Genomic DNA, 13,964 nt, shown 5'->3' on the forward strand with positions numbered 1-13,964 from the left:
AATATTCCAGAATATACCATAATATTACTAGAATATAGAAGAATATACGCGAATATACCTGAATATACTAGTATATAGCAGAATATACCAGAATATACCATAATATTACTAGAATATACGCGAATATACGCGAATATACCTGAATATACTAGTATATAGCAGAATATACCAGAATATACCATAATATTACTAGAATATAGAAGAATATACCATAATATTACTCGAATATAGAAGAATATTCGAGAATATACTAGAATATAGCAGAATATACCAGAATATACTTGAATATACCAGAATATACCATAATATTACTCGATTATGGAAGAATATAAGAGAATATACCATAATATTACTAGAATATAGAAGAATATACGAGAATATACCAGAATATACCAGAATATTCCAGAATATACCATAATATTACTAGAATATAGAATAATATACGAGAATATACGATAATATTACTAGAATATAGGAGAATATACCAGAATATACTATAATATTACTAGAATATAGAAGAATGTTCTAGAATATACTAGAATATAGCAGAATGTACCAGAATATACTTGAATATACCAGAATATACCATAATATTACTAGAATATAGAAGAATATTCGAGAATATACTAGAATACAGCAGAATATACCAGAATATACTTGAATATACCAGAATATAACATAATATAACTCGAATATAGAAGAATATACGAGAATATACCAGAATATACTAGAATATAGCATAATATACCAGAGTATTCCAGAATATACGATAATATTACTAGAATATAGAAGAATATACGAGAATATACTAGAATATACGAGAATATAGCAGAATATACCAGAATATACCATAATATTACTAGAATAGACAAGAATATACGAGATTATACCTGAATATAATAGAATATAGCAGAATATGCCAAAATATACCATAATATTACTAGAAAATAGAAGAATATACGAGAATATACCTGAATATACTAGAATATAGCAGAATATACCAGAATATACCAGAATATACCATAATATTACTAGAATATAGAAGAATATACGAGAATATAGCTGAATATACAAGAATATACCAGAATATTCCAGAATATACCATAATATTACTAGAATATAGAAGAATATACGAGAATATACCTGAGTATACTAGAATATACTAGAATATAGCCGAATATACCAGAATATACTTGAATATACCAGAATATACCATAATATTACACGAATATATAAGAATATACGAGAATATACGATAATATTACTAGAATATAGGAGAATATACCACAATATACCATAATATTACTAGAATATACAAGAATATACGAGAATATACCTGAATATACTAGAATATACTAGAATATAGCCGAATATACCAGAATATACTTGAATATACCAGAATATACCATAATATTACACGAATATATAAGAATATACGAGAATATACGATAATATTACTAGAATATAGGAGAATATACCTCAATATACCATAATATTACTAGAATATACAAGAATATACGAGAATATACCAGAATATACTAGAATATAGCAGAATATACTAGAATATACGAGAATATAGCAGAATATGCCAGAATATACCATAATATTACTAGAATATACAAGAATACACGAGAATATACCTGAATATAATAGAATATAGCAGAATATGCCAGAATATACCATAATATTACTCGAATATAGAAGAATATACGAGAATATACAGGAATATACTAGAATATAGCATGATATACCAGAATATTCCAGAATATACCATAATATTACTAGAATATAGAAGAATATAGGCGAATATACCTGAATATACTAGTATATAGCAGAATATACCAGAATATACCATAATATTACTAGAATATAGAAGAATATACGCGAATATACCTGAATATACTAGTATATAGCAGAATATACCAGAATATAAAATAATATTACTAGAATATAGAAGAATATACGAGAATATACGATAATAGTACTAGAATATAGGACAATATACGAGAATATACCTGAATATACTAGAATATAGCATAATATACCAGAATATTCCAGAATATACCATAATATTACTAGAATATAGAAGAATATAAGAGAATATACCTGAATATACCTGAATATACTAGAATATAGCAGAATATACCAGAATATACTTGAATATACCAGAATATACCATAAAATTACTCGAATATAGAAGAATATACGAGAATATACCAGAATATACTAGAATATAGTATACTATACCAGAATATTCCAGAATAAACCATAATATTACGAGAATATAGAAGAATATATGAGAATATACCATAATATTACTAGAATATAGAGGAATATACCATAATATTACTAGAATATAGAAGAATATACCAGAATATACCATAATATTACTAGAATATAGAAGAATATACGAGAATATACCAGAATATACTAGAATATACCAGAATATACCAGAATATACCAGAATATACCATAATATTACTAGAATATTGAAGAATATACGATAATATACCTGAATATACTAGAATATACCAGAATATACCAGAATATTACTCGAGTATAGAAGAATATACGTGAATATACGATAATATTACTAGAATATAGGAGAATATACCATAATATTACTAGAATATAGAAGAATATTCGAGAATATACTAGAATATAGCAGTATATACCAGAATATACTTGAATATACAAGAATATACCATAATATTACACGAATATAGAAGAATATACGAGAATATACAGGAATGTACTAGAATATAGCATGATATACCAGAATATTCCAGAATATACCATAATATTACTAGAATATAGAAGAATATACGCGAATATACCTGAATATACTAGTATATAGCAGAATATACCAGAATATACCATAATATTACTAGAATATACGCGAATATACGCGAATATACCTGAATATACTAGTATATAGCAGAATATACCAGAATATACCATAATATTACTAGAATATAGAAGAATATACCATAATATTACTCGAATATAGAAGAATATTCGAGAATATACTAGAATATAGCAGAATATACCAGAATATACTTGAATATACCAGAATATACCATAATATTACTCGATTATGGAAGAATATAAGAGAATATACCATAATATTACTAGAATATAGAAGAATATACGAGAATATACCAGAATATACTAGAATATTCCAGAATATACCATAATATTACTAGAATATAGAATAATATACGAGAATATACGATAATATTACTAGAATATAGGAGAATATACCAGAATATACTATAATATTACTAGAATATAGAAGAATATTCTAGAATATACTAGAATATAGCAGAATGTACCAGAATATACTTGAATATACCAGAATATACCATAATATTACTAGAATATAGAAGAATATTCGAGAATATACTAGAATACAGCAGAATATACCAGAATATACTTGAATATACCAGAATATAACATAATATAACTCGAATATAGAAGAATATACGAGAATATACCAGAATATACTAGAATATAGCATAATATACCAGAGTATTCCAGAATATACGATAATATTACTAGAATATAGAAGAATATACGAGAATATACTAGAATATACGAGAATATAGCAGAATATACCAGAATATACCATAATATTACTAGAATAGACAAGAATATACGAGATTATACCTGAATATAATAGAATATAGCAGAATATGCCAAAATATACCATAATATTACTAGAAAATAGAAGAATATACGAGAATATACCTGAATATACTAGAATATAGCAGAATATACCAGAATATACCAGAATATACCATAATATTACTAGAATATAGAAGAATATACGAGAATATAGCTGAATATACAAGAATATACCAGAATATACCAGAATATACCATAATATTACTAGAATATAGAAGAATATACGAGAATATACCTGAGTATACTAGAATATACTAGAATATAGCCGAATATACCAGAATATACTTGAATATACCAGAATATACCATAATATTACACGAATATATAAGAATATACGAGAATATACGATAATATTACTAGAATATAGGAGAATATACCACAATATACCATAATATTACTAGAATATACAAGAATATACGAGAATATACCAGAATATACTAGAATATAGCAGAATATACTAGAATATACGAGAATATAGCAGAATATGCCAGAATATACCATAATATTACTAGAATATACAAGAATACACGAGAATATAAATGAATATAATAGAATATAGCAGAATATGCCAGAATATACCATAATATTACTCGAATATAGAAGAATATACGAGAATATACAGGAATATACTAGAATATAGCATGATATACCAGAATATTCCAGAATATACCATAATATTACTAGAATATAGAAGAATATAGGCGAATATACCTGAATATACTAGTATATAGCAGAATATACCAGAATATACCATAATATTACTAGAATATAGAAGAATATACGCGAATATACCTGAATATACTAGTATATAGCAGAATATACCAGAATATACCATAATATTACTAGAATAGACAAGAATATACGAGATTATACCTGAATATAATAGAATATAGCAGAATATGCCAAAATATACCATAATATTACTAGAAAATAGAAGAATATACGAGAATATACCTGAATATACTAGAATAAAGCGGAATATACCAGAATATACCAGAATATACCATAATATTACTAGAATATAGAAGAATATACGAGAATATAGCTGAATATACAAGAATATACCAGAATATACCAGAATATACCATAATATTACTCGAATATAGAAGAATATACGAGAATATACCAGAATATACTAGAATATAGCAGAATATACTAGAATATATGAGAATATAGCAGAATATGCCAGAATATACCATAATATTACTAGAATATACAAGAATATACGAGAATATACCTGAATATAATAGAATATAGCAGAATATGCCAGAATATACCATAATATTACTAGAATATACAAGAATATACGAGAATATACCTGAATATAATAGAATATAGCAGAATATGCCAGAATATACCATAATATTACTCGAATATAGAAGAATATACGAGAATATACAGGAATATACTAGAATATAGCATGATATACCAGAATATTCCAGAATATACCACAATATTACTAGAATATAGAAGAATATAGGCGAATATACCTGAATATACTAGTATATAGCAGAATATACCAGAATATACCAGAATATTACTAGAATATAGAAGAATATACGCGAATATACCTGAATATACTAGTATATAGCAGAATATACTAGAATACAGCAGAATATACCAGAATATAGCAGAATATACCAGAATATACCAGAATATACCAGAATATACCATAATATTACTAGAATATAGAAGAATATACGAGAATATACCTGAATATACTAGAATATACCAGAATATACCATAATATTACTAGAATATAGAAGAATATACGCGAATATACCTGAATATACTAGTATATAGCAGAATATACTAGAATATAGCAGAATATACCAGAATATACTTGAATATACCAGAATATACCATAATATTACTCGAATATGGAAGAATATAAGAGAATATACCATAATATTACTAGAATATAGAGGAATATACCATAATATTACTAGAATATAGAAGAATATACCAGAATATACCATAATATTACTAGAATATAGAAGAATATACGAGAATATACCAGAATATACTAGAATATAGCAGAATATACTAGAATATAGCAGAATATACCAGAATATACCAGAATATACCAGAATATACCATAATATTACTAGAATATAGAAGAATATACGAGAATATACCTGAATATACTAGAATATAGCAGAATATGCCAAAATATACCATAATATTACTAGAAAATAGAAGAATATACGAGAATATAGCAGAATATGCCAGAATATACCATAATATTACTAGAATAGACAAGAATATACGAGATTATACCTGAATATAATAGAATATAGCAGAATATGCCAGAATATACCATAATATTACTAGAATATAGAAGAATATACGAGAATATACCTGAGTATACTAGAATATACTAGAATATAGCCGAATATACCAGAATATACTTGAATATACCAGAATATACCATAATATTACACGAATATATAAGAATATACGAGAATATACGATAATATTACTAGAATATAGGAGAATATACCACAATATACCATAATATTACTAGAATATACAAGAATATACGAGAATATACCTGAATATACTAGAATATACTAGAATATAGCCGAATATACCAGAATATACTTGAATATACCAGAATATACCATAATATTACACGAATATATAAGAATATACGAGAATATACGATAATATTACTAGAATATAGGAGAATATACCACAATATACCATAATATTACTAGAATATACAAGAATATACGAGAATATACCTGAATATAATAGAATATAGCAGAATATGCCAGAATATACCATAATATTACTCGAATATAGAAGAATATACGAGAATATACAGGAATATACTAGAATATAGCATGATATACCAGAATATTCCAGAATATACCATAATATTACTAGAATATAGAAGAATATAGGCGAATATACCTGAATATACTAGTATATAGCAGAATATACCAGAATATACCATAATATTACTAGAATATAGAAGAATATTCGCGAATATACCTGAATATACTAGTATATAGCAGAATATACCAGAATATACCATAATATTACTAGAATAGACAAGAATATACGAGATTATACCTGAATATAATAGAATATAGCAGAATATGCCAAAATATACCATAATATTACTAGAAAATAGAAGAATATACGAGAATATACCTGAATATACTAGAATAAAGCAGAATATACCAGAATATACCAGAATATACCATAATATTACTAGAATATAGAAGATGTTTTGGATCTTCGTTGGGTTCCGTAACGTTGGAACCTTTAACTTACGATCGCGAAATGTTTGAGAAATAAAGTCGGAATTTGTGGGAGAGCTAATCGATTTATTCGTGTTATCACTGCGGTTCTCGGAAAAGAGAGCGAGGGCTCGACGGATTGCCGTGTATATTGACGGGGCTCTCTCCCCTCGCCGCGCACCCCGAACTACTCGGTCCGCCCGAAGTGTGCGGGGAGAGAGAGAGACGAACCGCGACGACGGCCGAGTCCTCAATATAAACAAAGTTCGGCAGTCGCTAATTTGCCGTGTGTGCGTGCGGACGCACAGCGGCACCGACCAGCTGATTGCTCGAACATACCGCCCGCCTCGTTGTCGGGTCGGCAACGAAATAGTACAATGGTTTTCGGATGTTATACAGAGAAGTGAACAGAGTGAACAGAGTGAACGAAGTGAGCTACAGATATTTACAATCATTTACAATATGTACAATGTGCGTCTAAACACCGCCCGCCGTGAAGGGAGTCACGTTTCCTCGCCGGTGGAATGCTCGGAGGAAATGAGCGGTACAAGGCGCTGGATGGCTCTGGTGGTAGTACGGGTAGCGGTCTTCACGACAGCCACACGCACTCGTCCGTCGGATCCCCGATGCACCTCGACGACTCGTCCGAGAGGCCATTTCGTAGGCGGCGCGAGATCGTCCTTCAGGAGCACGACCGCTCCGACGGCAAGATTCTCCCGTGCCCTTTGCCATTTCGAAAGAGTCTGCAGCTGGCTCAGGTATTCGGTACGCCACCGCTGCCAGAAACCTTCCAGAAGTCTGGATACAAGGTTCCATCTCCGTCGGCCTGCGTCGTACGTGATTTCGTCACCCGGTTCTGGAACTGCGCACAAAGAGCAAGCGTTAACCAGATGGTTTGGCGTGAGGAAGGGAGGATCATTTGGATCGTCGGACAAGGCGGAGAGGGGTCGAGAGTTCATACAAGCTTCCACTTGACACAGCAAGGTGGAAAGCTCCTCGAAGGTGAGCTGTTGTTCCCCTATTGTGCGTCGTAGATGCCTCTTCGCGGATTTCACGGCCGCTTCCCACAGACCGCCGAAATGAGGAGAATACGGCGGTATGAACCTCCATTCCGTTCCGTCGGCGGCCAGCAATTCCGCCGTTTCCTTGTAAAAGGTCGATGCAGCGTTGAACATGCGCTTCAGAAGCTGATCGGCACCTCTGAACGTCGTAGCGTTGTCACTCAGCATCTGGTGACATCTTCCGCGTCTAGCTACGAAGCGTTTGAAAGCTGCGATGAAGGAGGCAGAGGACAAATCGGACACGACATCTAAGTGGACCGCCTTCGTGCACAGGCACACGAAAACGACGACGTATCCCTTGGTGGTCCGCTGTCCCCTTGCTCTCGTCATGAGCATCGGAATCGGACCAGCATAATCGACTCCGCTGACCGAGAATGCCCTTGCTGGTTGCACTCGCTGGGCAGGCAGCATTCCCATTTGCTGGTTGCTGGTGCGCCCTTGGAGCCGAGTGCAGGTAACGCAGCCTTTTACGACCCGTTTCACCAGCGTCTTGTCTCGCGGAATCCAGTGGCGGAGCCTGAGCGTCGCCCGCGTCAAGTTCACTCCCCCATGGAGCGTCCGAAGGTGAGCTGACCGGATCAGCAATGGTGCCAACGGAGACTGTCGGTCGACTATCACAGGATGTCTCTGGTCGAATGAAACTGCTGCGTGGTCCAGTCGTCCTCCCACTCGTAAGACACCTTGACGATCTATAATCGGCCGAAGAGAAACAAGGGTCGAGGTCGATTTGATTATCTTACCCTTCTCCATTTCCGCGAGTTCGTCGCCAAAGTCGTCAGCTTGGCTCATTCGGTGGACGCTCACCCACGCCTCGTCGATCTCAGTGGCTGTCAGGAACCCGTGCTGCGGTGTACCGATGGATCGAGCGTTGTTTGCGAATCGTCGCATATACGCGGTCACTCGGACCAGCCTCAACGCTGACGAGAATCGGAGAGGGTCCCAGGGCGATTCGAAGACGGCTCGCAGACTGGGATGGTCGCCGGACTTCGTCTTCCTTGCCATAGTCGTCGTCACCGTCACTCTGCGCTCCGGAGCCTCGCTCTCGTCGACGTCACATGCGCCAGGCCAATCCTCCTGAGGCCCTGACAACCACGAGGGACCGCTCCACCAGAGGTCATCGTCGACCAGTACCTGCGCTGAAATCCCACGCGTGGCAAGGTCCGCAGGATTTTCGTCTGTCCTCGCGTGTCGCCACTCAACGTCCGGTAGCAGGCGCTGGATCTCGGCCACCCTATGCGCCACAAACGGTTTCCACCTGGAAGCATGAGACCTCACCCAGGCTAGGACGACCGATGCATCGGTCCACGCATGCATAGTCACGCTGTGAGGCCGCATCGAATCTCCTACTGCTCTCAGCAATCGGGCCAGCAGTAGAGCACCGCACAGCTCCAGCCTAGGAATGCTCTGTGGTTTGGTTGGAGCGACCTTGGTCTTCGCCATCAGTAAGTGCGTCTCGGCCCTTGCACCGGTAATTGGCACCCTTATGAAGACGGCTGCGGAGTATGCCCTTTCTGACGCGTCGCTGAATCCGTGCAGCTCTATATTGTCGCTGGTCGCCGCACGATAGCCAATCCATCTCGGAACTGTGATTCGATCGGTCCTCTCCATCTCGAATCGAAGTTGCTTCCATCGCTCGGAAAACAGCTCGGACAGCGGCTCGTCCCACAACAATCCGGACAACCAGAGGTCCTGCAGCAGGATCTTCGCAGCAATGCTGATCGGAGACAGCCACCCCAGTGGATCGAAAAGCCTGGCCGTCTCAGACAAAACCGATCGTTTGGTCCATGGTTGACCTGATGTGGCAGTCCTGAGCTTCGGAGCCGCAAGAGACAGAGTGTCGTTCACCGTGCTCCATTTGAGTCCCAGCGCTCCTGCCTCTTGGTGACCCTGCAACAATTGAATGAGACCGGAGCTCGACGACAAATAATTGGTCGCCCACTTATCCAGCGGGAATCCGCCCGCCGTCAGGATGTCCGTGAGTTGACGTCGAGCCTCTTCGGTGTCGTCGATGTCATCTCCTCCGGCCAGAATGTCATCGACATACGAATTCGCTCGGAGAATCGCTGCACCCCGCGGAAATCGAGCCTTCTCGTCGTCGGCAAGCTGAAGCAGTACTCTCGAGGCGAGGTACGGAGCCGACGTCGTGCCGTAGGTCACCGTCGTCAAACGGAAGTCCCGTACTTCCTCGCTTGGATCTTTCCTCCAGACGATCCTCTGCCAGTCTCTGTCCTCTGGGTGCACCTTGATCTGGCGAAACATTTTTACAATGTCCGTCGAAAAGGCATGCCGATGGAATCGCCACCTCGTTATTACGGCCCAGAGGTCAGTTTGGAGCTTCGGTCCGGCGGCCAGGTAATCGTTAATGGCACTGCCTCTGCCTTTCGCATGCTTCGTCCTGAGGCGTGCTTATTGCACTAGTTGGTACTTCTTCCAGCTCCCAGAACCTCTGCCAATCGTCTCGGAGGTCTCGTGCAGGCTGAACTAGCAAGGATCGCACCCGAGGTCCAGCGCTGTGGTCCTTTGTGGATGAGGTTGTGCCCATCGGCGCCCAGCCGAAGGGCGTTCGAACAATTGGAGGAGTGCCCATTGGTCCGATTCGATTCTCGAGGAGGAGGTGACCACACGCATCTGCCCCGAGAAGTAATTCCACCCTGTTCGGAGAGCGGAAGTCCTCGTCGGCCAACGGAAGTCCGTGGAGGTGAGTCCACTTCTCGTCGTTAATTTCTACCGCTGGAGTCGGAGCGGTAATTTTTCGCGTCACCAGCGCGTTTAACGCGAGTCGGAACTTGGAGTCGCGACTAGACGCGAGTAACACGGACACTTCGTGACGTACCGTGCCCACGCTTATCTCCTGGTATCCGGTCAAATGAACCTCCACGTTCCGGCGCGGAAGACGTAACGCTTGCACGACATCGTCCGTCACGAATGACATTTCGGACCCGGGGTCGAGTAACGCGCGAGCGGAGACACTGCGACCGTTCGGGGACTTCAACTGGACGCGCGCGGTGGCCAGTAAAACAACGCGATTCGACCTGAACGTGTTCACCGAACTTGTGCTTGGCTGCGCGGGAGCTTCGCTCTTCCGGAACGCCTCGTGAAGCGAGGTGTGGTGATGACCGCCGCACACCATACACCGGTAGGAAGACGTGCACGCCGCGAGCAAGTGGGTTCCCGAGAAACACGAAACGCACAGTTTATTTCGGTACACAAATTCCTTGCGTTCCGACGCGCTAAAGGTTTTGAACTGACCGCAGTGCCCTAGCTGGTGATTGTCCGAACACAGCGGGCACTTCCGAACGTTGCTGGCCTTCGCGGATGGCCCTTTGGTCATTTGCACGGTCATGGCCGTCCTTTGTTCGGGTTTTCGCGTCTCCTCTCGCTTGGTCGGTGTTGACGAACACATCGGCTCTTGGGTCGAGGCCAAGGCATGGATGCGTGATTCGAGGAAATCTCGAATCTCCACGAAGGACGGCATGATCGTCGGGTCCGGGAACATCTTCTCCCAGTCCAGGCGCGTCGTCGAGTCCAGCTTCCTGACGAGGAGTGTCACGAACCAGTCGTCCCATGTGTCGACTGGTTTTTTAAGCGCGGCCAGAGCATCTCGAGCTTGGCAGAACTCGTCGAGGACTCTGGTCAATTCCTCCGTCGAAGCTCGTTTTACTGCCGGGCAGTCCAAAAGTCTTCCGAGGTGAGCGGTGGTCAGAACACGGATGCCTCCATAACGACGTTCGAGTGCCGCCCACGCCGTCGAATAGTTCGCATCCGTCAGGGATGTACGCGCGATAACCTTCGCAGCCGCGCCGGTGAGGCTCGCCTTCAAATATTGTAGGCGTTGGACGTCCTGCAATCGTTTGGAGTTATGAATCGTAGCGCGAAACGAATCGCGAAACTCCTCCCACCGTAGGAGATCGCCCGAAAACTTCTCGATGGTCAGGGTCGGCAGTTTGGGTCCGGCGTTGCACTCGTGAGACTCGGCTTGAGCCGGAGTTGCTGAGGCGGCGGGCTTCAGGTTTTCTAGCCTCTCCACCAATTCAGAGGAGTTCTGAATGTAGGCTTCCTCGACTTCGTCGTACAGGCCTCTCTTCCTGTAGTTACTGGCGGCGTAATCTGGCATCGGTCTCAGAGCGTTGTGGTTTACGGTGAAGTTGCGCCAGTAACTTTCCAGCAATTCTATCCTTTTCTTCAGCACAACCGCAGAGAGTTTCGCTGCCCCCAATTTGTCGGTATTGGTAATGCAGTTCTTGATGCGGCCAGCGATCTCCTCCTGAGCGACCACTACATCGCTGAACGTTTGCGGCATTGTTTCGGCAGTTAAAATTCAAAACGAAACGTGAAAACAAACTGATCGAGACGCGAAAGACAAAGGACTTTACGCGTATCGCGGTAAACATCTTGCCTCGGTCGGTTCGAGAGCGGTTGGTGTCCCGGTGGAAGGTCACGGAATTTTCGAATCCGTAACGGTTCGCCACGCGGTCTAAGTACCGTTTTTCGAGAACGGTCTCACGAATTCTGTTCGAAGAATTCACTTGCTCCTTTCCTTTCAGGTGCTTCCTGATTGTCTGCGACGGAGCCTCGGAAGATGCTCGATGCACTCGCGGATCACTCGAGGAGACAACGGAAGCGCACAACAGAACTCGCGGTGATGCACAGAATTCTTCGTAATTCTGCGGTGGATCGAGTGGAATAGAGAAATCGGCACACTCTATTCCCGGGTTTCGGCACCAAATGTTTTGGATCTTCGTTGGGTTCCGTAACGTTGGAACCTTTAACTTACGATCGCGAAATGTTTGAGAAATAAAGTCGGAATTTGTGGGAGAGCTAATCGATTTATTCGTGTTATCACTGCGGTTCTCGGAAAAGAGAGCGAGGGCTCGACGGATTGCCGTGTATATTGACGGGGCTCTCTCCCCTCGCCGCGCACCCCGAACTACTCGGTCCGCCCGAAGTGTGCGGGGAGAGAGAGAGACGAACCGCGACGACGGCCGAGTCCTCAATACAAACAAAGTTCGGCAGTCGCTAATTTGCCGTGTGTGCGTGCGGACGCACAGCGGCACCGACCAGCTGATTGCTCGAACAGAAGAATATACGAGAATATAGCTGAATATACAAGAATATACCAGAATATACCAGAATATACCATAATATTACTCGAATATAGAAGAATATACGAGAATATACCAGAATATACTAGAATATAGCAGAATATACTAGAATATATGGGAATATAGCAGAATATGCCAGAATATACCATAATATTACTAGAATATACAAGAATATACGAGAATATACCTGAATATAATAGAATATAGCAGAATATGCCAGAATATACCATAATATTACTAGAATATAGAAGAATATACGAGAATATACCTGTGTATACTAGAATATACTAGAATATAGCCGAATATACCAGAATATACTTGAATATACCAGAATATACCAGAATATACCATAATATTACACGAATATATAAGAATATACGAGAATATACGATAATATTACTAGAATATAGGAGAATATACCACAATATACCATAATATTACTAGAATATACAAGAATATACGAGAATATACCTGAATATACTAGAATATACTAGAATATAGCCGAATATACCAGAATATACTTGAATATACCAGAATATACCATAATATTACACGAATATATAAGAATATACGAGAATATACGATAATATTACTAGAATATAGGAGAATATACCACAATATACCATAATATTACTAGAATATAGAAGAATATACGGGAATATAAATGAATATACTAGAATATAGCAGAATATACCAGAATATACCAGAATATACCACAATATTACTAGAATATAGAAGAATATACGAGAATATAGCAGAATATGCCAGAATATACCATAATATTACTAGAATATAGAAGAATATACAAGAATATACCTGAATATACTAGAATATAGCAGAATATGCTAGAATATACCATAATA

General features: G+C 38.8%; 2 protein-coding genes across 2 annotated transcripts; both read right to left on the reverse strand.

Annotated features, from left to right (window-relative positions):
• Nucleotides 1-7,441: 7,441 nt before the first annotated feature.
• On the reverse strand, nt 7,442-10,258 carry LOC143364884 (uncharacterized). Its single transcript, XM_076804977.1, has 2 exons — nt 7,900-10,258; nt 7,442-7,800 (listed from the first exon to the last, which is right to left on the reverse strand). Exons 1-2 carry the CDS (start codon nt 10,256-10,258, stop codon nt 7,442-7,444), a joined length of 2,718 nt encoding a protein of 905 aa, XP_076661092.1.
• A 100-nt stretch (nt 10,259-10,358) lies between these two features.
• LOC143364883 (uncharacterized) lies at nt 10,359-12,299 on the reverse strand. The gene is made up of 2 exons (XM_076804976.1): nt 11,991-12,299; nt 10,359-11,840 (listed from the first exon to the last, which is right to left on the reverse strand). The coding sequence occupies exons 1-2, from the start codon at nt 12,297-12,299 to the stop codon at nt 10,359-10,361; spliced, it is 1,791 nt and encodes a 596-aa protein (XP_076661091.1).
• Nucleotides 12,300-13,964: the final 1,665 nt, after the last annotated feature.

This window comes from Halictus rubicundus, unplaced genomic scaffold (genome assembly GCF_050948215.1).
Source record: "Halictus rubicundus isolate RS-2024b unplaced genomic scaffold, iyHalRubi1_principal scaffold1109, whole genome shotgun sequence".
NCBI lineage: Eukaryota > Metazoa > Arthropoda > Insecta > Hymenoptera > Halictidae > Halictus > Halictus rubicundus.